The 26,177-nt window shown below is 37.6% G+C and overlaps 1 protein-coding gene across 1 annotated transcript; it reads left to right on the forward strand.

The window, feature by feature from the left end:
* Positions 1 to 25,902, forward strand: LOC137399252 (PAX-interacting protein 1-like). Its single transcript, XM_068085281.1, has 17 exons — positions 1 to 95; positions 8,337 to 8,462; positions 12,884 to 13,831; positions 14,279 to 14,549; positions 14,635 to 14,804; positions 15,564 to 15,827; positions 18,421 to 18,516; positions 18,718 to 18,855; positions 20,919 to 21,040; positions 21,138 to 21,322; positions 21,482 to 21,620; positions 22,547 to 22,649; positions 23,011 to 23,179; positions 24,035 to 24,132; positions 24,316 to 24,474; positions 25,113 to 25,191; positions 25,273 to 25,902. The coding sequence occupies exons 2-17, from the start codon at positions 8,394 to 8,396 to the stop codon at positions 25,356 to 25,358; spliced, it is 3,096 nt and encodes a 1,031-aa protein (XP_067941382.1). The 5' UTR covers positions 1 to 95; positions 8,337 to 8,393; the 3' UTR covers positions 25,359 to 25,902.
* Positions 25,903 to 26,177: the final 275 nt, after the last annotated feature.

A 26,177-nucleotide genomic window follows, 5' to 3' on the forward strand; every position in this document is an offset into this window, starting at 1 on the left:
CGAAGGTAACGCTTTTTAACTTCTCAAATAAAAGGAGCGGAAGACGATTGAAAGGCTGTTTCATTGCACTTGCTGTGAAAAATCACTAACATAAGGTAGAACAGAAGGCTTGACTGAGCACAACGAGTGCTTGTCTTATTTAAAAATATTTTTGGTATATTGTAGTAGCCACAATAATTACTACTATTTGTCGTGTATTTATCTATATTATCAGTGTTTTGCTAATCTTATGAAGGCCAGCAAGGTCGCGCAAGCAACGCATGCACGCCTACAAACAACGATAAGAAGATGGTATTATTTTATTGGCTTTACACTGTATATGTTATAGATGCTAAAAATAAATGCCTATCATACACAGTTTATTGAGCTTTGGATTCAAAGTCGGATGAAAGGAAAAAAATTCTCTGAATTAATGATGGTTATAGATATAGTCGTAAAAATAGTTATTTATTCTGGCAATATTGAAGCACAGTTCTATCGTTTTATTCTACTCTATATTCGTGTGGCCTTAAGAGTTTCAATTCACTGCCAATCTACCACCAGGTTACAATGCCTAAAATGAATCGGAACTTTATCTGTTGATGGATGCGCATTATCTGTTGATGGGTGTGAACAAATTCAAATTAGCGCAGCAGAAGCATTACATGCACATATCATTTTGAACTAGAAGAATGAGTAAATGTTTTATGGTATAACAGTTAATAATCAGACGAGACTCGCATATAATTGATGCCAAAAATAACTACGGTTAATATATCGGTAGAACGGTAATTTGGTAGGGTGACATCGAATATCTGGAGAGTCAAGCTGAGTCAGAGAGTACATATAATACCCATGACGTTGAGCTTGAGGCAGTAGAAAGTTATTGGAAAATTTGTCAGATTTACAATATAGGTTTATGTGTAAAATATATAATATTCATAATATATATCAATATATAATAATCATTTTGGATATTTTCCAAACCTAAATATTGCTCGTGAAATAAACCTAATTAACCTAAATATGACTAGTTAAAATAGTTGACTCTGCAAACGACGGAGCTAAACTAAATATTTACCATTTAAAATAGAAGCTTGAAAAGTAGTGCTTAAACAAGTTTCAACTAATCAAGATTTTTGAAAATTTGATGACTTCGCTTGGTTTTTGTTTTTAAATTTATCTACTAAATTTCAAAAATCAATATACTTTTAGGCGATGTTATGATAATATCTGCCTGTTGTTCATGCAAGCCGAAGATGTTTAATTGTTGATGTTCAGACAGGAAGTCCCCTTTTTATTTAATCAGGTCAAGGTTACAACAATATGTAAGAACAAGGTCAAGGACATTCAGTATAATAATAGAGTTAATAGAATAGTAGATGAGTTAGTTATGTACAGCCAACATCCTCCCCATCAAAGCAACTACAACACAATAACATAAGCTGTGTTAAAAGAGCGTGTAAACCCAAAAAAATCTATGTTAACAACAACAAAAAAACAACAGATAATGATATTAATCAGTTTAGAAAAATTATGTTACACATCAGTAAGCACATGACGGTCACCGACTATGGCGAGTACCGGCGAGGAGGATTAACCGCACGACCGGACCTGGTGGTACGCCCAGGCAAGACTTGATGATTAACAGGTTGAGGTTTGTGACCGCTATCAGTAAGGCTAGGGTTGTCAATTATGGGTAATGGTGGATTGGCTAGCTGACTAGGCGTTGGTGGTTGCGGAGTGCATTGTGCAGTGAGGTCTGATGGTGATGAGTCGCTGGATTGAGCTGTTTGTGACGGCAAAAGTTGGCGCCTGTTCCGCGTAAACCTGCGCCCAGTTTGTTGGTTCTGAACTATGTATGACCTGGGTGTTCCGGCCATGCCCATTACATCATAGATCTGGTCACTCCACTCTCCATTGGTTCGTACTCGAACAGGAGAACCAGATGTCAACTGATTGAGAGGTTGATTAAGAGCCGATTGATCGTAATGCCTCTTGGCGGACATCTTGGCCTGTAAGTTATTCCCCAGGATTCTTTCAGTATCCACGTTAGGTTTAGTCAAACGCCTGGGCAGTGATGTTCTAACATCGGCACCTAACATTACCTCGTTAGGGCTGTATCCAGTAACGGTCTTTGAGCATCTATATGTCATCAAGGCAGCTGCTGGATCATCTTGACAAAATCTTCTTGGCTGTTTGAACGGCTCTCTCAGCAGCCCCATTAGACTGGGGGTAATATGGGCTGCTAGTCACATGGTCTATACCAAGGTCAGTCATGAACTTGGCAAATCCATAACTATTATAGGGAGGACCATTGTCACTAACTAGTTTGATAGGGATTCCCCAGCGAGCAAAGATGGACTTGAGTTTCTGGATTATGATATGTGATGTGGTGTTTTGAGTGCGAATAATCTCAATGTAACGACTGTATAAGTCTACAACTACTAAGTATTTTGAACCCTTGTAGTCCAGTAAGTCTGTCGCAATGGTATGCCATTTACTTTCAGGAACGCTCTGTAAAATCATGGGCTCTTTTTGATTGGCGGGCTTATGCTTGTTGCAGAATTCACATGCTGCTATGTGGGACTGAATATCGCTGTTTATGCTTGGCCACCAAACCGCCTGTGCTGCCCTAGATTTGCATTTTTCCAACCCCCAATGACCTTCATGTATTGCGGCAAGTATGTCTTCCCTCAGCGACTCTGGGATTACTATTTTATTCTCAAAGAGAAGCATGTTTTCTGCAACGGATAGGTTGGAGCGTACATGAAATAGAGGGTGTAGTGCTGGGACAACATCTTTGCTGTATTTGGGCCACCCATCTAGAGTATAATGAAGCGCTTCTACCAAGATGCTGTCCTTTTGTGTAGCTCTGATGATGCTGTTTATTCTAGTGTCAGATATGGGGAGATTTGTTCTTACTGAGGTGAGATGCTCCTCTATTTCTTCAGTCAGTTTTACGTCTGGCACATCACTAAGGTCTGGTGATCGAGAAAGAGTATCAGGAACGACCATCTGTGGCCCTGGAAGATATCTTGCCACCGGATTATATCGCATGAGACGCATCAGTAAACGCTGACAACGGAGTGGGACTGTGTTCAGGTCTTTTCCGTTAATCATGGGCACTAATGGGGAATGGTCAGTGACTAGATCGAATTTCTCCAAGCCGCGCAAGTATTGGTCAAATTTTTCGCAAGCCCAAACAAGCACAAGGAGCTCACGCTCTATGTTGGAATAGTTTTTTTCGGTCTCATTAGTAGTGCGGGATGCAAATGACACACAACGACCTTCTTGACAGATCATTGCCCCTAAACCATCAGCAGATGCATCTGCATACAAAGAAACTGAGAGTTTTTTATCGTAGTATCTAAGGCCGGGAGAACCTTTAAGACGTTTTATTATGGCCTTCATCGCCTCCTCTTGTGGTTGTTCCCAGGTCCAGACACTGTCGTTCTTTAGCAGGTTGTTTAGTGGGCTGGCGAGTTGTGAGAGGTTCGGGATGTATCGTTGCATGTAGTTTACCATGCCAAGAAAACGTCGAAGAGTATGAACATCTTTGGGATGACCAATGGCCTCAATTGCTGTCAGCTTGGATGGGTCTGGTTTGATGCCACTAGCATCGAACATATGGCCCAGAAATTTGACTTTAGATTGCCTGTATGAGCACTTGTCGCTGTTTAGTTCCAGCCCATGTTCTGCAACTCGCTTCAAGACTACCTCTAACCTCCGATCATGTTCTTGCATATCGCGACCAAAAATAAGTATGTCATCTTGATAGACAACGACTCCTTCACATCCTGATAGAATTCCTTCCATGGTCCTCTGAAACAACTCGCTGGCGCTGGATATCCCAAATGGTAGGCGTGTGAAACTAAACCTGCCTCTGTGTGTGATGAATGTGGTCAGCAGACTTGATTCCTCATCGAGAGCTATTTGGTGGTAGCCGCTGCGGGCGTCGAGTGTTGAAAATACTGTTGCATTGCTAAACTTGGCTGCCAGTTCTTCGAAGGATGGTATTGGATAATTTTCTCTAACTACTGCGCGATTGACAGCCCTAAGGTCTACGCAGAGTCGTACATCGCCAGACTTTTTTTGGACAGGAACTATGGGGGAGCACCACTGAGTGGGTTGTGTTACCGGTTTAATGATGTTTTGACTGAGCATTCTGTTTAGTTCTTTGTCAACTTTGTCTAACATTGGGAAGGGGATGCGACGCGGAGCATTGATGCAAGTAGGTTTTATGTTACTTTTGAGGTTGATGGTTACAGGCTTCCCTTTAATCTTACCCAACGCAGCACCAGGCCGGACCGCGAAAGCCGTGCCACACCCGACAGCACCAACCACGGAGCTGATGACCGCCATATGCTTAACTGCATTCCTAGACAAAAGGTTAGATCTACAATCAGCTACATAACATTTGAGTGAGTACTCATGACCATTGTACTTAGTGTTCAATATGAAATAGCCAAAAACAGTTACATCAGAGTTAACAGACTTTAATTCAATATTGGCTTTAGATAGAACAGGTTTATCAATAAGTAAGTCATAAGTGTTTTTGGATAATATGGTGACATCGGCACCTGTGTCAACCTTGAACTTAATGTTTGTGTTGCTTATAGGGATACTCACAAACCATGGCTCGCTGTTGTCCTGTATTTGTGTCACTGCATCTAAGTAGTAGGTCTCTCCTTCTGGCATATTTTGATCGACAATTTCTGCAGCAGCCGGAGTTATTCTGGTTCTACTCCTGCACTTCTTGGCAAAGTGGTTTGGCTTCTGGCAATGGTGACATTGTTTACCGAATGCTGGGCATTGTCTTCTCTTGTGTTTAAGGCCACAGTTATTACAATTAATGGTTTCTTGGTAGTTGGCGTACGATTTTGTTACTGCCTGCCTGTCGCTATTCTTCTGGCTGGTGCCACAGCTAGCAGATGATCTGCTAATTGAATCAATCTCTACTTGTTTGGCAACCTCATTTTTGACTAGCTCATGGTGTCGAGACATATAGATAGTCTTGCTAAGGTCTAAGTTTTCCTCCAGCTGTAGCTTTGCAGACAGTTCTTTATCTAGCAGTCCAACGACTAATCTGTCTCTGATAGTATTGTCTCTTTCTGCTGCAAACTCGCAATGCTCACTGAGTTTGTATAAATCCCTAATAAAGCTCTCAATACTCTCGTCTGCTCTCTGAGCTCTTGTATGAAATATACTTCTAAGGTGAATTACGTTCCGCTTTGGGTTGAAGTAATCCAGAAGCTTCTTAGAAACTATATCAAAATCCTTCTTCTCGTTATCATCAGCAAATGTAAATGTTTCATACAACTGTTCAGCATCCCCACCCATCGTGTATAGGAGGGTTGCTATCTGTACACCACCGTCCTTATCCAACAAGCCAGTAGCTACCCTATACAGTTTAAATCGCTTCAACCATTCTGGAAACGATGCTGGTGATGAAAAGTCAAATCCTTGTGGTGCATCAAGCTTAGACATGATTGTCAGCTAAGAATAGGCAATGGATGGCTATTAGCAATCAGCTAAGAGTAGGATTAAATAGATAGTTCTGAAGGCAAAGAAGGACACACTGCCACCATGTTGATGTTCAGACAGAAAGTCCCCTTTTTATTTAATCAGGTCAAGGTTACAACAATATGTAAGAACAAGGTCAAGGACATTCAGTATAATAATAGAGTTAATAGAATAGTAGATGAGTTAGTTATGTACAGCCAACATAATGACTGTTTTTATGCTTATGACTTGGAAATTTCTTTTTAACGTCAATCATTTATATATAACTAGCTGTCTAACAAAAAACTTTTTGGACAGAAAATTGATTTGTATTTAACATATAACAACATTTGCCTTTCTAACTTTCAAACTAAATATCATGAGAGAAATGTTTTGTGTGTAGTTGTAATAAATTAAGAGAGAAAATAAAAGCAACTGTAAAAGTTTACAAACTTCTTCAAACAACTGTAACTCTCAAACTTCATATCATGAGGAAAAGGTTTGTGCAAGACAACTAAATTAAAATAAATATAACAACTGTAAAGGTTTTCAAACAACTAAGTTTAAAATTTCCTAACTTGAAAGGAGTGTTCCGTTGAAATAAATTGGAAGGAGAATGTAAAGGTGTTCAAATGTAAATGTGAACTCATTAGAGACTAATGGCTAAATTTTACTACAAGTAAAAGCAAAAATTATTTGCTATACAGTTATATGATTTCAGTTCATTTCGGTGTTGGCATGCGAGAATATCGCAGGCTATAGACGTAAATAGAGTGGTATAGAAATGCATAGTCATTATCTGATGCAATCACCTCCTGGTAAAAATCATCATTAAAAATAGTACCAAAATACTATGTTAACCTTAGTAACTACAAGTACTTACAATGACTTCAGTGCATTTTGTGGTTATGATTTGCAAGATAGAACATTACAATATACTACGTGGAGAGTTCTTACCTTCGAGACAGACATGTAACCTAAACGCTGAATTTACCTTAAATAAATTTAATTTACTAAACACATACTTGAAGGAAGTTTTAGTATGTATTTTAGTAAACTTTCAAGGTTGACTTGCAACAAAATTCACATTACAGTTATTTGGTATCAACAGATTCACCATGTCTAACTTTGTTGTGTTGTAAGTGCCACATATGTGGAAATGTAATTACAAGCTCTTAAAAGCTCAAAAACGAAAAGCCGCCGTAGTTTGGAATCTTTTTATTTCTCTGACGTAGTCATGAAATTTGGTTATCGTCTTGTCACGTGACGTTCTCACGTGAATTGAAAGGGCAATAAAAAGCTCAATATAAAACTTATCGTAGCACTAGTTTATGACAAACACTTCGGGTTTTACCGAAGACACCGTATCAAATATAGATGCTCGCTACTTTACAGTTTTGTTTCGGTTTGGTCTAATTGGCAAGTCGTAATATGATCATGTGACCCAATACTTCGCAAATAACTTCTGCAGCACTTTTCGATTATCACAAGTGACCAACAGACTCGTCATGATTATTAGACAATGATATGTACTCCTTCAAGCTAAGGCTAAAAATTTAAACAAATTTTTACGGTAAGTTATAAGATATCACTGTTAAAAGTGACAGCATTAAAATGACGATAAAACAGATGCGTAAGAACAATAGACGTGGTTTTATTGAATGCGTGAAGTATATTTGTGAAATATTTCGACGAATAAGGTTGCATGAAAGTGTAAACAGAAACCATCTAACACAGCTACGTCACATTTGAGCCGTTTTGGAAAGAGAATCCAAACTACAGCAGTCTCGTGTGACTGCGATTAACTGTTTGTTTTTTAGCTTTTAAGAGATTTTAATCACATTCCCACATATTTTGCACCTGCAACACAACAGAGTAAGACATGGTAAATCTTTTCATATCAAATAACTGTAATGTGAATTTTGTTGCAAGTCAACCTTTAAACTTTTAACATTAATTTATCATTGCGATACGTTTTATTGTTACTGATACCGGATATACCATATAACGGATACTGATAACTTACCATGGCAAGTTCAGCGACGTATATTTTTTAATAACGAATATAATCAGTACACAAATCACCAAATTTCAAGTTCGAGATAAATTATTAGCTTTAACGAAAAAAGACAAAGAAGCATCGCTTTGCATAAACTTCGTTCCTAAAATATTTCTGAACAGGGGCATTGTGGCGCGCAAGGCTAAAATAATTAGCATGCGCATGCTTTCATATACCGCATACCCCATGAGCATGGGATGGGGTATGCGGTATATGAAAACGTCTCTGATAACTATGCCGCATACCCCATGCTCATGGAATATGCGGTAGATGAAAACGTTTCTGATAACTATGCCGTTTTAGCTCAGTGGTAGAGTGTCTGGTTGAGAAACTTGTTGATGCATTTGTCGTGAGTTCAAATCCATAAGAATGTGAAATTTTAATTTCAAGATTTTAATAGCTATAGGCGGAATGCAGACATACAACATACATACAACATACATACTTTGAGAAATATATATATAGATTATTACTGTTCTGTCACCTTGAAAAGAAATATTTAACACAGAGGAGTTTGTTGAACGGAATATAACCAACACTAAAAGTATCTTCAATTACTTATGTCAGGCGTTATCTAGGATGCTTTTGTGCTATAAGGATACAAAACTTCTGTAATCTGAATTAGAAAGCTCATGCATTTTTTTCATATGCAACTTTGATCCGCAAATTTTCAAGTCACCTTGTAGAATGGCTAGCCTGTTAAGCGTATGGAGGGTGGATGTTGATAAATATTATTTGCAAAAACTCTTAGTTTTTCAATAATGCTTCTGAATTATATGTGGATATCTTTTAGGTACAAAATATTTAAGACAGAATGACAATTTCCATTCATTTAGTTCCCTGAAGAACCATGGAAGATGAAAAAATGGAGTTGTTTGCACTGCTTCAATATTATGAAGCAGGGCGGATATCAGATAAGGTTTGTATTTTCAACTTCTTGATTCTTTTACTGTTTTTAAAAGTATTGTGTAGTTAAATATGGTATATAGTCATACATCTATATACAGAATTAATTTGGTCCCATATTTGTATCATATGTTAAAACCATTGTATGTTGTTCACATCAGATTCACAGCACAAAAACTTGTGGTAACATGTAGCCAATGCGTCAGGTAATTCGCACATAGTATAAAAGAGATCATATCAAGCTATGTAAAAAAAACAAATTGCATGTTAAAAATAACTTGTAAAACAATCAATAAAGAAAGGCTTTTATTGTTACTTTAGAAACACACTAACAGAAGTGTAGGCGATGTATTTGGCGACGCATAACTTCGTATATTGTCATATACAGTGAAACTCGGATAACTCCAACTTCAAGGGACCAAGTAAAAGTGTTCGAGTTATTAGAGCGTTCAAGTTATCAGGACAGTCATAAGTGCACGTATTTATCAGTAGATACATGTACATATACAAACTATATATCAATCAAAAGCATAGATTGCTTGTTGCAAGTTAAAGGGTCTCTTGTGTGAAGTTTTAAATATTTTTAATCAGAAAGTATAGATATTTTTCTATCACTTGAGATTTGTTTGTTGTTTTAGGTGATGTGACTGCCAGGACGTTCTCAGATTAAAATTGGCAAAACTTGATCGCGGTTAAAACGCTCAGAAAAAATACATACGCATTTTTCTACTGAGCGTTTTAGCCAAGATCAATTTTGCAGTAAGTCAGTTATTACAAAACTGCTTTACTATTAAAAACCCATTATCAATTTTGCCGATTTTACTTTAAATTTATCCGAATTTTACCTCGCTTTTCTTGCTTTCGGAGGGTTATCGCTAAGCGGATGTTTGGTAAAATTTGATTTTTGCAAACCTTTAGAAAAGTCGTTAATGAAAATGTTTTGCCGATGTTGGTAATAACGAGGCCTAAGAACTACTAAAAGTCTATGTTTATCTCTATGGCTTGGAATCACGTGATATTCTAAAGCGATAGTAACAACCTTCTTGGTAGCCGTTTGGCAAAAAACTCTTCGAGTTAATGGAGTTTCGGTCGAGTTATCTAAAGCCATTTATCATTGCGTGGGAACGGACCAAACAAATACGTTGAGTTAACCGTGTTTTCGAGTTATCCGAGGGCGAGTTATCCGAGTTTCACTGTATATTTTACTGTTAGCTTATTACTAGTTCGTTTTCTTACAATCATGAAACAGCGATATTTCAAGAAGATTCGAGCATCATAAGTTAAAAATTACTTCATTATAAAATCAAATATTAGCCCATACCTTACATTGTGTGTTTGAAATCTTGTAGGTTAAAGATGTGGTTACATCAAATTTGAGTTAATTTTAAAAGAAAGTATTTTTTTGTCTATCAGTTGGTATGTTGTTTGTTGTGTTATCCAATCTCACTGTCAAGATATTTGAAGATTAAAATCGAACAAAATTGATCGCGGTAAAAACGCTCAGGCCAAAAAAACATGCCCAGACTTACCCAAAATGATGTAATGCGTGATACAACCTGTCTCTATCTCTCGTATTCACATCCGCTAATGCGATAAAAGTCCAGTCCTACGCGGCTCTATTGGCATATATTTTGGATTGGATTTGCTCATGTTGGCTAAAAGAAAATTATGAATGTTTCAAACGCCTTAAATAAGGAAAATTGAAAACTGGTCATATTAACTTCCTTTAAATGCTGTGTAAACATTTGAGTACCGACTACCAATTCTACCGGTCTATGGTAATTAGGTCGTCAAGTTAGCTTATTTCATCACGGCCTTTGTATCAGCTAAGTTCTCAGTTGCTACACGCACACTGGAAACTAGCTACTAAATATATTAGGCACACTGCCATCTTTGGAAATAATATGCTCGAATATATGGCGAAACCAACAGCATCCCAAAAAGTCTTGTATAGTCTACGTTATTTAGTCATTATTGGTACCAATTTGTAGAAAATTCTACTGGTTCATTCGATTAGTTAATTCAAGTACAAAACGAATGGTTTTATGAGTTGAGTTTGAGCTTGACGTTTGCAACAAACGTCAAGTTTGTTGAAATCAATTAACCCACCGATTCTGCCAAAGGATTACTAAAGCCATTATTGCACTTGGTTGGCGGTTTGTGGACTCCCCTGTTTTCATTTAATAGGGAAGCATAAAATTTTTTAACTTTATATTTGGTCCGTTGGAGTTGAGTCGAGTTATTCAAAAGTATCTGTCAATACAGCTCTGATTACACTTCATAAATCCATCTATCAAAAATGATTTCAGCACAGATGGCAACAGGGCTATGATGTATTCAATATGTTCTGCGAATCATGTTTTGCATTGTCTTCAACAATATTATTTTATTACATAATTTTTCCAAGCAAAAAATTTTTCATCTCGGCATGAAGCTTTTGTTAAAATATCCATCAAAGTCGTGACCACTCACATAGTTTCAGCTCATACAATAGGACAAATTCGTCTACTGCAGCAAACTCAAACAATACATCATGGTTCATGCAGCACACATTCAAGTCTCTTTTTCCCATTTATGGCAGTTTCCACACTGACAAAGCTGTTTCACCGGTGGGACCACATAAACATCCTATAATCAACAAAACAAATGCAATAAATATATGTCATTCATAAATATGTCATTCTAACACATATTTACAGGAAGCTTTCAAATTGAAAGTTAGATAAATTGCGAGTGTAATTTTAAAAATGAATAAATGTTTAACAAAAGCATAAGTACGCTAAGCCAACGATTCGAAGCTTTGATTCTGGAAGTTAAAGATGTGCATTGATCAATCGATTTTCCTCACTTTCTACAAGTCAGAAGTGAGCATCTAAAGTCGGATCATAAATCTAATTTACTAGCTAAAACTACCAAAGAAAATTTAAGCAAATATAGCTAGGTGAAACAATAAAAAACTATGAAACGATGATTGGTGATAGCAAAAGTTATAATTCTATTAATTAGTAAATGTATTCATGAGCACTAAATTTATTACCTTTAGTATATTCATCAATCTAAGCCGTTGTATTGCTAGATGTTATGGATTAAAAAGAAGCCGTCAAGAACTCACTGTGCAAGTGTTCATCTGTATCTCTCACGCGCGCACAGAAAATTACATTATAGCCTCAAACGGGGAAATATAATCTGAATGTAAACACAACAGTCCAACAGTATATCTATAGGAGACTCAAAGTAAAAGATAAATTTACCTCCATTCTTCTATCTTCCTCTAGCATAACGCTGCTGACACCTGTCAGCTCTAACTATGAGCTGTCTGCCACAAACGTTGACCACTTGATGCTCAGAAAAATCAGAGTCACCTTCGCAGGAACTGGAAGACTTTACAATACTGTTGTTCGTCAATAAAATGTGCCGATCGAGTAATTCAGTAAAGTAACGATGTTAATTTAGTAAATATCGATGTTGGTGCGATCTAATAATAGAGTAAAGTCCCTAAATTTGAGATCACAGACAACATGTTTTACGAGTAATAACATTTATAGAGACCTATATAAAAACTTCGTGCTGATGATTGGCTAATAAAGCGATCTTATATTTATCGCTCGTGGGCTCTTTTCAGATGTATCACTCGTTACAGCACGAATGAAGCACCCGCTGGAGTCTGAGCTTTTTAAAAGATGGCCTCATTCAAACGCATGTATCTCTGGACAGGGTTAGTCTAAATTGTAGCTGCATCAAATTGTAGCCGACGTTTTAGCCTTTTATTAGTCTTAATTTCATTAAATCGACCTTTTTGATGCAACCACATCTTTAAGGCATTAATAATTAAATGTTTAACTCTATTGATGGACGAATGATATTAGTGTATGGAAACAGTTGTCACACCATATATGTGATCAATGTGTGTTTTAAAGCACACAATTCGCTCATCACAGTCATACATACACATATCTGCCACGCAGTTAGTTTAGAAGTATGATCAAACGAATAATACTGGATTGAGTATTGTCGCTATTGCAGTATGTCTGTATACCTCTCATTAATATACATGTGCAATTCTCATACTAATTTCTCTCAAAAGTTCTCAGACCAGACACTTGTAATTCAAAGACTATTCAAATCATTGCTAAAGCATTAACCAGCAAGTGTAGACAACTTTGGTCAGCCACCAATTGATTAGTAATTGACAGATCGTCGTACTGTACTAGTGTACTTTTGTACCAAGTTTATCAAATAACAAAGTTTGAGTGTGAATGTGTTGAATTTCGTAAGTTTGTTTACTATCATTGGCAGACATTCAAAATTATAACCTTAATTCATCTTATCTCGTTTCAGTGTATCTTTGATTCAACTAACCTTCATAAATTTGGGTGTTGGAACAAATGTTGTGGTTTGCTGTGCATTGTGGCTTGTCCGTGCTTGCTTTCACAGGCAAAAGATATCCTGAACAAGGCGGGTGCCAAGTGCCATGCATATATGGGAGAGCAGGTTAAAATAGCCATCAGTGAGACTACGGATGATGAGCATGAGTATTCAGAAATATCAGAGATTTATGACATACCAGTTGTATCGTGTCGATGGGTCATTGAATCTCACAAATGTGGTAAAACCCTGCCAACCGCAGCATTTCCTCCTCCACAAACCTCTACAGGCGTATTCAAGGGACAGGTGTTCTGCGCCAGTGCTGGCCTAAGCAAGTCTGACATGAATAGCTTGTGGGCGATGATAACATTTTATGGGGGCACAGTACAAAGATCTTTAAATCAAGATGTTACCCACCTCTTATGTACAAATACCAGTAGTAAGAAGTACATATTAGCTGGTACATTTCCGAAAGTCAAAATAGTCACTCCTGATTGGTTAGTTAAGTGTGTAAAAACTAAGACAACCGTTAGTGAAGCAGAGTTTCACCCTAAGCTCTTAGCTGGCAGTAGTTCACCAGCCCTTCGACGTCAGCTCCTCTCCCCTGTGATCCCTCCTACAGAGCTTAAAAAGAAGTCTACTGCCAATCGAAGCCCTAAACAAAAAGCTAAGGCATCATCAGTCGTATTTCAGCAAACCTCAACTTCACCTGCTGTCTTTTCACACAGCTCTTCACCAGTGCCACCTGTGGCATACCAGTACCCCCCTAGATCTCGTCCGAATAGACCTAAGTTACATGAGATGCCATCTGGTTTTCCTCCCTTCCCACACGAAGGCAATATGCTTCATATGAATCAATCAATGATAGGTGCATCCCCTCGTCACCCCCAGCGCCCTCAGTCCTCTCTCCAATTTGATTCTGGCTACATGCCTGCTGGCTATGGTGTGTCTCCAGGTCCCTCTGCTCCTGGGCTTGGGGCAGCTGGTCATATACATCCGGCACCGGGTCAGCACCAGGTGAGTACCTCTCCTATTTATCAATTATCCTAATATAGGTTCGTTCGTTCCTAAAATCTCACCTTCATTTCTATGGGAACATGATTAATTTGCACGTTTGAAGTATGTTGATATGGAAGGTTATGTTGAGTAAATTAAATAGATCTTTTAATGGTTAATTTTCCCATTTTTATTAGAGATTTCACTTAAACTCGAACCATAAGTTGGAAGTTTGCTGTTACTATTGCGAGATTAAGAATGCTTGTTGACATCTTCTTTTACTCATGCTACTGTATCGTGTTCAGAAGGCCTTTATTTTCATATTATTATTATATCTTGTAAGTCATGAAACAGTATTCATGGAATTGTAGTTGCCACGTGAAAGAGTTACCTCCATGATATTGCCCTCCTTCAATCTATTTTGCACAATTGAGGGATAGATGTGTATTAACTAGTGACCTGTTGCAGACAGTTCCCCATGTAAATCGACCACTCCTTCATAATACCTCTCCAGTTCCACCAGTTGAAGGAATGGGTTTTGGCCCAATTCATTACCCAGGGGCAACCAGACAGTCTCCTGTTCCTCCGTCTATGGCACCGGCTCGACTACCACTCACTCCAGGACAGCGCTCTCCTGCTAATCGAGTAACTCCTCCTGCGATGAACTTTGGACCCATGAACGAGGTGCCGTTTCCTTCGCAGGTTTCACTGCCCGAGGAGACACCTATCATCCGAATGAGTGAGTCTTGCGCATGCACTTTGGAATTCTGATCTTCTGCCAAGAATAGTTGTATTCTGTACTCCTGTGGGTTTTACATTTCTAGCCAATATGGCAGCATTTCCAATGGGTGGAGGGGAAGCGCCCACTCCACAAAGAAAGTCTCCAGTTGTCTCAGGAAAGGCTTCTTCTTTCAAAGGACCTTCCACTAGTCCTCACCGACAGCACTCGAAGAGCCCCATTAGTGGCCAGGCTGCCAATGTGTCAGTCATAAAGGTAGTTGGTTCCTAGTTCTGTCATTTGTCTGCTAGTATTTAGGTATATTGACGAAGGTGATTATGTATTTATAGAGGCATTTATAGAAGCTTGTAGGGAGTTCTATGCATAGCATGTTGTCTGATGATTTGACAATATTTTGCTCTGCTGACTTGCTTGCGAGAGAGTTTAATAGCCCCCAACAGTTTTGTGCCGGAAACTTTTGGAGAGTAGTGACCAGAAGTAATAGTTGGTGTTTGTTGTCTTGACTACAGGGCATAAGGGTATTTTTAATCACCGTGTGTGGTCTTTATAACAGGCAGTTTATATGCTCTGCTATACATATTGCCTTTTAGACTGCGAGAGATATTCATGACTTAGTAAATTATGAATTGAGATATTGTTTTGTTACTTTACTCTTTGGAGTGCTTATTTTGTACAAGCTTGCAAATAAAGTTATGTACATAGCATACTTGTTGACACTTGTCAGTAAACATCATAGCTAGCAGTTAGCTCTTAGTAGCCTTCACTGATCTTGGATACCTTCCACAGTAGTCTGCTTTGAATCCATATAATATGCTTTGACCCGAACACCAGCATTAGGCAATAGAATATTCAGTAGCTTCAAGACAACCTTTAATAATTTCTAATACGTTTGCAAGCAATTAGACAAATGATTTATTTTTAGTGTGGGAATTTGTCCTCAGTCATCCATCTTTGCCAAGAGAAATTTTCTCTCCAGCTGTTTGTTTAACAGTTTTTTGCTTGGTATCATTGTAGTCGGTTCAACCAGTTCCGCCATCCACTGAGGGTCCCCCTGTCACGCCCACAGCTTCTTCACTTGGGAACACCAAGGTATCTCAGTCTATGACTACTAACCCAGTGTTGTCTGGTGGGGAGAGTGCAGGTTTGCCTCCTGACATACCCGCAGTTTACTATGGTTATGATAGCAATGAGACAGTACCTGCTGACATGTGTCTCATTGGATGCATATTCTACATGGGAGACTATCTCAAGCCTGAGCCCTGTGAAGATTGGATCAAGGTAAGTTCAAGCTGCCGTGTCATTTCTCTAACTCGATGGGGAATTGCTGACTCGCATTAACAGATTAACAGTTTCTAGTAGCACAGGCTAGATAGGCTTGTAGTGAAGCCTCAGCTAGGATGCATGCTATTGCCGATAAACGTAGGTGTCATTAGGAGTACCTTAAAGGGTGTGTTAACATGGAAGGTTTGATATCTGCGCCGGGAAGTTTACCTTTACAGATATATCTTCGTCATTTGAGATCCAGTCAGACTTCAACATATGATATTATTCTGTTTTCATATTACATGTATGTCAAAACTATTGTATGCTAGAGCCAATGTTCTTATGATACATTATGCTTGGTTTAATTCGTTTCGGAGCTCCAAAACCATACAAAATATTGTAGGTGATTACATAAAGCGTTAAAACTAATACATTATATAAAACTACGTAAAAATAAAATTTTAAAAGATAAATTTTAAATTATGTGTAAAATCTAATTTAATCGAGTAAAGAGCTCTTTTATTGTTACTTAACCGTAGAGGGTCATGAACAGAACCGTGGAGTGGGAGAGTGTTGGTGAGAGAGTGCGTGATAGAAGTATGCAGTGTAGGTTACCCTAACATACACTAAATATAGTTTACGAGTTAGTTTATATAGCTTTTATTAATTTTATGTTTTATTTTTCATTTCTACCAGCTTTTGAAATATTTTGGGCATCATTTGTTGCAAATTACTTCACATTTTAAGAAAAATATTTGTTGAAGTTTCACATCATTTATCATAAAGACTCGAGCTGATGATAAGCCAAGGTTTGATCGCAGGTAAAAATATTTTCACCGATTTGTGCAGTAAACCTCTCTATGTATGAAGGTAATTAGCTCTGAGATCTGCATCATACGTTAAAATCGTCAAATGTTGGAGCGAAGATTCCTATAAGAATGTACTGTGACTGGCTTAATTTGTTCCACAGCTTTAACACTTATGATTACTCTGTAAAGGAAACTGGCGGCTCCTTCACTCTCCACAAGACAGTCGAGTAATAAATAAACACACCGAGTGTTTAGTCTCCAGAGATTATATATTTTATCACTAATATTGTATAAACTAGCTGTACTACCCAGCGTTGCCTGGGTAATAAAAGTCTTTGCACAGAAAATTGATTTGTATTTAATATATAGCAATATTTACCATTCTAACTTTTAAACTACATATCGTGAAAAAAGTGTTTTGTGTAGTTGAAATAAATTGAGAGAGAAAAGGAAAGCAACCGCAAAGGTTTTCTAACTTTGTCAAACCATTGTAACTATGAAACTTCATATCTTCAGGAAAATTTTTTGTGCAGATCAAATAAATTTAAAAAAAAACCCACTATAAAGGGTTTAAATGTAAATGTGAAATAATTAGCAAGTAATAGCTAAATTAAGTCTGTTTAAGATTAAGTCTGCTACGATTGCAATAAAAGATGATTTGGTAATGATACATTTAATACGAACTTAAAAAAACAAAATAAAAATCTTGAATATGTTGAATTAATAATAACAATTCTTGCATGAAAGTGTGTGTGCGCGTGCGCAACAAATGACAATCATGCGGCGAGGCTGCGCTTGCTCTGCTGGAATGACGGCATTCTCCTTCTTTTATGCGATCGCTTTTCATTAGGCTCCGCCTTCTTTTAGCAGTCGAACTTTTTATCTACCACTCGGCTGTCCGAGTCTGTTCATTGATAATCGAGCTTTCTCCAATGGCAGGAAGGCTCGATCGTTTCGGTGACCATGGTGACTGTGTGGTCCCTATGACTCTGTCACAACAACTCCATAATAAATATTGATCATAAATTCACTTGGTATTAAAACAATTCATTATGTAAAAACTATGCAAAACAACTAACTGTAAGTAAGTTTTATGTAAAATCTGTTTTATAAAGTTTTCCAAACTAAATTAATAAACTACTAATCAGTAAATAGGTTTTTATTGTTACTTTACCGAAGCGGCAACACAAATGCAAATGTTGATGGCTAAACATTTGCATTTGTGTTGCCGCTTCAGTAAAGCAGAGGTAGATAGAGTCTTGCAAAGTAATTTACTTCAATTCAGACTAGACGAGGCCTAAACTGATTTAGCTCATGTAGTGTTCCATTATCTTAATCTTGCTTCATATTTTCTTTTTAATTTTTACCTTTTTATTTTCACTTACAATCCTGCCATGTTTCGGGAAATTTTAAATGTGTGTTGTAACTTACCTTGGTAACTTACCGTAGGTTTGAAGTAAAGGATTTGATCAAATTTTACACTGTTTCCTGGAAATTTTGTCCGTTGAGGGGATGATATGTCAAGGCTTGACTGTAAATTAGGTCTCTATTTTTTTACTCAAAAATTCATTAAGTTACAGATTTATGTTATAGCCTTAGTCTTATCTTCACTTTTCAGAAATTCACCCTCAAGTTTTCTCAAGTACGCCCTTCATGTGTATATACATGTAGATGCTGGCTCTCATACGACTGCAATAGTCTGAAGTTTCATGTGTAGAAACTGGTGAAAAAGTGAAAAGGATCAGATAGTTTGTGAGGTGTGCTAGACTTTTGAATGGACATTTTGCTTGTACTTGCAGGCTATAGAGGAAAACGGTGGTACAGTAGACCCCTCCTACTCAAATCGAGTAACTCATGTCCTTGTGGAGACCCAGGCTAGTGACGTCTGTAGGCTGGTAAGTGGTCGCTCGCTCTATTACTTGTACTATTACTAGCCAAATGACAGATTATGTACCTTTTTAATACCCTTGCTTCAGTAAATCTTCAGGTGCAGGTGTGCGATGTTTCATCACCAGCTTATTGGTTTACTGTATTCGTGTAGGGGATAGTAGTGTACCGCCACACGCTACAGATGGTGCATCCTCTTTCTGTTACAGGCACTAAATGATCACAAAAGGGTTGTGACAGCTCATTGGCTGAATGACGTGATCGGCAGAAACAAGATGGAGCCCCCGTGGAAGGCACACCACTTGCCTCATCCACATGTGACTGACAAGCTACTCTGTGCCGACCAGGTACCCTTGCGCATTCTCCCCGTGCTCACTCACCTTTGAAAATGCCAGATCATCCTATTAGGAATGTTAATAAGTTTAGAAACTGCTGACATCACCAACAACTAGTCATAACTAGACTTGGTGGAGTGACGGAATTGATTGTATTTGTTTTTATTTTTCAGGGCATGCGTATAAATTATTTATTTACACACCCAGCACTAGTTTTTAACCAGAAGTTTTGTTCGTTCACTCAATACTCACAAATGAGTTCATAGGATTTCCCGATCATGTAATCGACTTATTGAGACATCATGCTTGATATTAATACATTTTCATTGTACTAGTCTCTCACTGATCGTACCAGTCTTTCCCATATCGTACCAGTCTCTCACTAAACGTATTAGCCTCTCACTGATCGTACCAGTCTCTCCCATATCGTACCAGCGTCTCACTAATTGTACCAGTCTCTCACTAATCATACAAGTCTCTCATTAATCGTACCAGTCTTCTGCTAATCAAATTAATTTTTCTTTAAAGTTTGACTTGCAACAAAATTCACATTACAGTTATTTGGTATCAAAAGATTCACCATGTCTTACTCTGTTATGTTGTAGGTGCCACATATGTGGACATGTGATTACAAGCTCTTGAAAGCTCAAAAATAAAAAGCCGTCGTAGATTGGAATCTCTTTATTTCTCTGACGTAGCCATAAAATTTGGTTATTGTCTTGCCACGTGATGTTCTCCCGTGAATTGAAAGGGCAATAAAAAGCTCAATATAAAACTTATCACAGCACTAGTTTATGACAAAACTTCGGGTTTTACCGAAGACCTCGTATCAAATATAGATGCTCGCTACTTTACAGTTTTGTTTCGGTTTAGTCTAATCGGCAAGTCGTAATCTGATCATGTGACCCAATACTCTGCAAATAATTTTTGCAGCACTTTTCAATTATCACAGGTGACCAACAGGGTCGTCATGATTATCAGACAATGATATGTACTCCTTCGAGGTAAGGCTAAAAAATTGAACGAATTTTTACGGTAAGTCATAAGATATCACTGCTAAAAGTGACAGCATTACAATGACGATAAAACAGACGCGTAAGAACAATAGACATGGTTTTATTGAATGCGTGAAGTATATTTGTGAAATATTTCGACGAATAAGGATGCATGAAACTGTAAACAGAAACCATCTCTCACAGCTACGTCACATTTGAGCCATTTTGGAAAGAGAATCCAAACTACGGCGGTCTTGTGTTGCTGCGATTAACTGTTCGTTTTTTAGCTTTCAAGAGCTTGTAATCACATTCCCACATATTTTGCCCCTACAACACAACAGAGTAAGACATAATGAATCTTTTCATATCAAATAACTGTAATGTGAATTCTGCTGCAAGTCAACCTTTAAATGTACCTCTTTGCTTTCTTTCCGGTAGCTCACTTTGACTTTGGCAAGCGGCTTTCACGCGTTAGTTTTTGCACGACCAGCCGGTAAGATCCAGTTACTAAACTATTTCGTCTGTTTCTTTATCAAACACAAAAATTTTTGCTGTACTTGTTTCCAAGGTATCATGGTGCTATGATAGGAACATGTTCTCACAAAATATTGGTTGCTCTAATAATATCAATGCTTCTTTGACTAGTTTGTTATTATTGATAAACATATAGCTCTTGGGCCTATTCCTTAAACAACTCAGTTGAGCTCACTCTTTCCTAATAATTAACTGATAGCAAACAGTTGAGTGTAGTTCTGGGTGCTGATGCTCTTCTCTGCTACAAATGTAGTCTATGATCTTCATATAAATCTCTTATGATGCCCTTATTGTTCATTCATTCCTGTCAGTGCTGCTGTAAGCCAAGTGTTTTGTGTTTACCAGTTAGTCAAATGCTGGCAGTATCTGCGTACAAATATCAGTTGCTGGTGTTTGCTGATTTTATAACCTGCATTTTAAGTGTCTATTTCGATGCTATTATTGCGTCTCACCTCTCGTTATTACGTTCCACAACATCTTAACTACTATAAATACAGGAATAAGTCTTTGGCTGACACCTGCATTATTTCATGGAACCCTTTGCAGGTAATCGGGATCACAGGCTTTGATACGGAGGAGAGAAGAGTCCTTTGTGTGTTAGTTCGAATGCTTGGAGCTGCATTCACTACCTACCTGGCCAAGAGCAACACCGTGCTCATTTGCAAAAAGTTTGTTAAATTATATTTAAAATTTTTTTCCTTGGTTCTCAAATCACTGGCAGTTAAACTTTTCAATTGGTCACTGATTCTCACATTCATTCTTTAGGTTGGAAGGCGCAAAGGTGGCAAAGGCGAAGGAGTGGGGGGTTGAATGTGTTAATGTGCAGTGGCTATCAGAACTTGTTCTAGGAAATCCTCGGGTGCTAAAGCTACCCATTGACCCCAAATACAAAGTGTTCGGCAAAGCTGATGATTTCTTAATAGATAGAAGTATGGCAGCAGTGGTCATGTGTAAGTGCCAATTCAGTACCAAGTCTATTACCAAGAGTTCCTCTTATGAGGTCGAACGTTACTTTCTCTGGTCTATTTCGATCGCCAACATGGAAATTATACAACTATAGTAGTTCGTCGGCTCATCAAAGTTCTAAATTATGTTTATGCTCACTGCAGCTGGCTGGCGTGTGCCTTTGAAAATACCAAAGGACAACTGCAGGAAGTTCAAGCCAAGCACTAAATCCACAGACTCATCTTGGGAGAACAAGCGAAAGACTGATGGAGAGATGTTTGTAAACCCTTCGAAACGACAGCGGTTGGTCCTTTAAGTCTAAATATAACAATGCCTGTCGTAGGGATTGTCTGCAGGACATGGATATTTGTACCCATTATTGTAGCGATAGGATTTGGTTTTTTTTTGGATAAAATAGACAACGCGTGTCTATTATGGTTACTATTGAGTTTGATTAAATCCATTTAATTGCTATGAAAGATGGTGATGGTAGGAGCTGCTTTAAGAATGTATATTAATAATCTTCTCACTAACTGTTTATCAACACAAAGTAATAAAATTAAAGTAATGGCATAAAGTTAGATGCCATTGACGCTGTGGCAGAGTGGCGTATAATGGTCACATACTGGATGGCTAAATCAGCTGTGAACAATTGGCATATTATCCTAATGTCAGACCATCCAACAATTCTATACCACTGAGATGATCACCCTTAGATTTATCATTGACAACTCTTAAAAATAACATTTCCTGTTATCACACTTTGTTTTATAGTTGTACTAATAACACTTACTGTTAACACCCTTTGATTTATAGTTATACTAGGTGAATACCGGGTAATAAAAAAGTCTTTGCACAGAAAATTTATTTGTCTTTAACATATAACAACAATTACCATGGGAATGGTAAGAATGGCTTACCTTTGTGGTTAGATGCGTGTGTCAACAAACTAGCGATTGCGATCTTTGTGAGTTCAAATTCAGTACGAAGCGTATTTTTCATACCTAGACTTTAATCGCTATAGCTGGACAGACAGACGGACAAACTTTGAGATTTGCATATAGACTGAGAACACTTTCTGTTAACACCCTTTGCTTTATAGTTATGGTAATAACTTTGTGAGTTCTGCAGATCTGATCGATTCTTGTTTGGCTGGGTTTTGTCTAAAAATTTTAACCCTTCCCAATTTGTAAAGCCATTAGACACACTCTGTTACACATACTTTAAAGGCTGCAGGAAATACAGAACACAGCGAGTAATCTACCCTCCGGATTGAAGCCTCATGTCCTCCTAACTGGCTTCCCTTCCGCTGAAAAACTTAAATATTCAGAGGTAACTTTCGAGTCTACATTATTTATTTTTCATCTTGGTCTTTCCTGTTGCTTGCCTTTGTATTTTCAGCCAGTCACTATATTTTGGCCTTACTAAGGAGGTGTAACATTTCACAAATACACAAAGTAAAAACTTTTTCATAAGTTGATTTACACCAAGAATGAATGTAATGAATTTGCCTCTGTTATGCCTTTACATAGTTACTGTTGTTGTTATTTGTTGTAAGACTGTGTATTGCTTCTTCACTCAATGTTGTAAGTTTTTATGCACTAATGAAGCCCATTTCCTCTGCTGTTATGGTAATTATGTGTACTGCTTATTTTAAGAGCCTCAAAATAGTAGACATTTAATGTACTTTTAGATGGTTAGGCATTTGGGTGGAGTGGTATGTGAAACTGTCAAGCAGTGTACTCACCTCATAGCTGAGAAGGTGATGCGCACCCCAAACTTTCTTCTTGCTATCAACTACTGTTCATATATATCATCTTCAGAATGGATATCAGAAAGTGTCAAAGCTGGCCATTTTGTTGGTAGGTCGTATCGTATGTCGGTCATCATTATAATACTGTTGATTGCTTTGCAGCATCATGGAGAGCATACAGGCGCTATAGATATAATTCAATCTTTGGATATTAAAGTTTAATAGATATTATTTTAGAGTTTGAGTGTTAGTACTATAGCAAAGTGAAGCTATATTATAGATGGGAGAGCTATTACTTTAGACGAGGTACAGTATCTAGTTGTGTATATAACATTGCCAGTATTAAATATTCAAGAGCCAATGCTATAAGAAAAATGCTTCAGCACTATAGGTAAGGAAGCCAGTATAAAATGGTGTAAAATTTCTATATTAGATCAAATGGTGGTCCTGCGATATCCAGAGTGAGTGACATTTCTGTAGACGCGGTAGAAAAAGAGTGTGACTGTCTAGTTACCAGACAGTCACACTGTCTGGTAACTAGGCGCTAGTAGAATTGATGACAGACTATAAACAAAGCAACTGTCTTGCAGACATCAATTCTTGGCATCAAGAGTTGCAGTACTGCGGACAATATTATAGCCGTGTGTAATATTTAGTACACCACCCAACGCCAAAATTTCTCGCTCGGCCTTGAACTAATATTTTGTCTGTTGTGTTACTAGTTGATTAAATGTAGAGAGTTTGAAACAACCACTGAAATAAAAGTTATTTTTACTGGAAATGTTGTAGATGATTAGGTGTACTGTAACCTTGTGGTGCATTGTACTGTTAGTCGGAAGGTATTTGCGCAGCGAAAATTCCTTCATTTTCTGACATTGTGGTTATAAACATGTTCCACTCAGTTTATTTCGTTTGGTAGGCTGAATACACGTTTTCATTTGTATCACTTTTCGTATCCTTGTAGACGAGAGAGTGTTTACTCTGCAAAACAGTGAAGCCGGCTGTATGTGGAACATTCTGGAAGCTCTCGAGAGGCGAAGTATTCATGGAAAACCCTTCAATGTGTGTTTTTTATCAGTTCTTGATGTATATTACAGCTGTTTGCAATACATTTATAGCTGTTTGCAATACATTTATAGCTGTTTGCAATACATTTATAGCTGTTACTCAATACGTCTGTTGTGTTTGCTTGATTATCTCTTAATCACACTATTTCTTGTTACACCGTAGGACCTGTTATTGTAGGGCCTGCTCTTTCACATTACCCCAGGGGTGCCCCTCTCCACATCTCTGCCTAGAAAGTTTATTGCTGAGCTAATTGTCGCAGGGGGAGGCAGTCTTCAGCCCAATACTGAAACTAGATGGGAAGCAAAGAAGATTTTGGAATCTCAGGCTTCTAGTCAAGTGCGTCTATGCACTGGTTCATTAACCTTACTTCAGTAGTTTGTATAGCTGAGCACCCACCACATCCAGGGTTGATACTCCCCCCAAAGGCCTATTAGGCTCTGCCCAAAATCACGTTTTAGAGGGGTTTTCAGACCATGGGGCACTGTCAGTGAATTTGCTACTTGGATGGCCGAATAAAATTTACCAAGTTTTGCTGAACAACTTCTTTCATTGATTGGCTTGATTAGGTGTTCCCCTAGATACACAGGGGATACATAGGCTATAGGCCTAGTGGAAATTATTTTTATAGCTTATGAATTATATTGGATGTTTAGCAGGGTGTGGAACCTGTGCGCCCTTAGGGAACTCCCACTGTTTTGGGGGTGTATTTCAAATTGACCAACTAGGTGATTGTGGGTACAATATCCAAGTCTGGGCCTAGCCAGGTGGTTTCTTTCAGAGTATCAACCCTGAGCCACCACAATGCTATATACTTACATCAGATGACAACATTAATGTACAATTGAGGTTTTCTCTCATAACTAATGCTCAAATATCACCGTGTTTTACAATGTGCTATACATAATAAATCGATGCTAGCGGTAAGACACTAGTTGTATCTAGTGTTCGCAACGCAGTATACATGTTTGTTACAGAGTGGAAAGCCTACATATATAGTGATTGGGTGCCGGGATGACATCCATATCTGTGTTGATCTGCTGCGCCATAACATAGGTATAATCCTAACATATAATATTATATTTCTACTTCAAACATATCTTGTGAATAGTCCTTAGGCTCATGAGTCTGTTTCAGATATTTATTCTGTGGAATTTGTTCTGTCGGGAGTGATGAACCAAAATGCCGCCTATGACGCTGTTCTCTGTATGAGGGAGAGCTAACTCGTCTAGTTTTCTGAGCTGCTCGACTTATCCTCCAGCAATTAGCTGTTTGTATAGTGTAAGAAATTAATTGTTATTAATTTATCAATGTTACGCTTTTGATTTTTTGGTGTAAATAATTGTCTATAAAATAATAATCTATTAGCTTCTTCAATATAAAGATTTTATTGTATATTTGTTTTCATCGCCCTGACACTATAGTTTTTATTTGTAACTCACGGTATTGAATGTTGTTACATTTTTGTCTGTTTGGCCAGTTATGATAATCTCAGAAATATGTAGTTATGGCCAATAATCCAATTTTTTAGACTCATCTCTCCTATGTATATGTTTTTAAACAAATTACATATGCTATTATGGAGATTATTTTACAGGCCAATTTACATTTTTCCTTCTAAATGTTTGGTTAAAACAATCATACGCGGGGTTTTACACTGCCTGTGTAATTCTGCTGGCCCTGATGATACTGAAGCATTTGGTATAGTGCGGAGTATTCCGTTTCATCTTTGTGTGACAATACAAACAAGCTATTTACACGCAACTATATTGAACCCAATTCAGTGATTTCATGAATACAGAACAGTTGTAATTAAAATTTTAAATATATATATAGCGTTATTTTCTGTTTAAGAACTTACAATTCCATAAATGTTTAAGTGTACATATTGTTACAATGGGTGTTACTGTTTGTGATATGCTTTCTTGTTAAGGTTTAGTTTTGATGAAGATTAGATTTTTAGTAGTTAAGTAGCTGTTAGCATTTTAATGTTCCATTCTATCAAAGGTCCACTCACAGGGAACTACAATAATAACAAAAAG

Source organism: Watersipora subatra, chromosome 1 (genome assembly GCF_963576615.1).
Source record: "Watersipora subatra chromosome 1, tzWatSuba1.1, whole genome shotgun sequence".
Lineage (NCBI taxonomy): Eukaryota > Metazoa > Bryozoa > Gymnolaemata > Cheilostomatida > Watersiporidae > Watersipora > Watersipora subatra.

Bases quoted from the DNA above. Each gene is read 5' to 3' on its own strand.
- LOC137399252 (XM_068085281.1), top strand. From the start codon at position 8,394: ATGGAAGATGAAAAAATGGAGTTGTTTGCACTGCTTCAATATTATGAA. The intron at 18,517-18,717 runs GTAAGTGGTCGC...TTTCTGTTACAG, and splicing joins CTAGTGACGTCTGTAGGCTG to GCACTAAATGATCACAAAAG. The intron at 24,133-24,315 runs GTGTGTTTTTTA...CTGTTATTGTAG, and splicing joins TTCATGGAAAACCCTTCAAT to GGCCTGCTCTTTCACATTAC.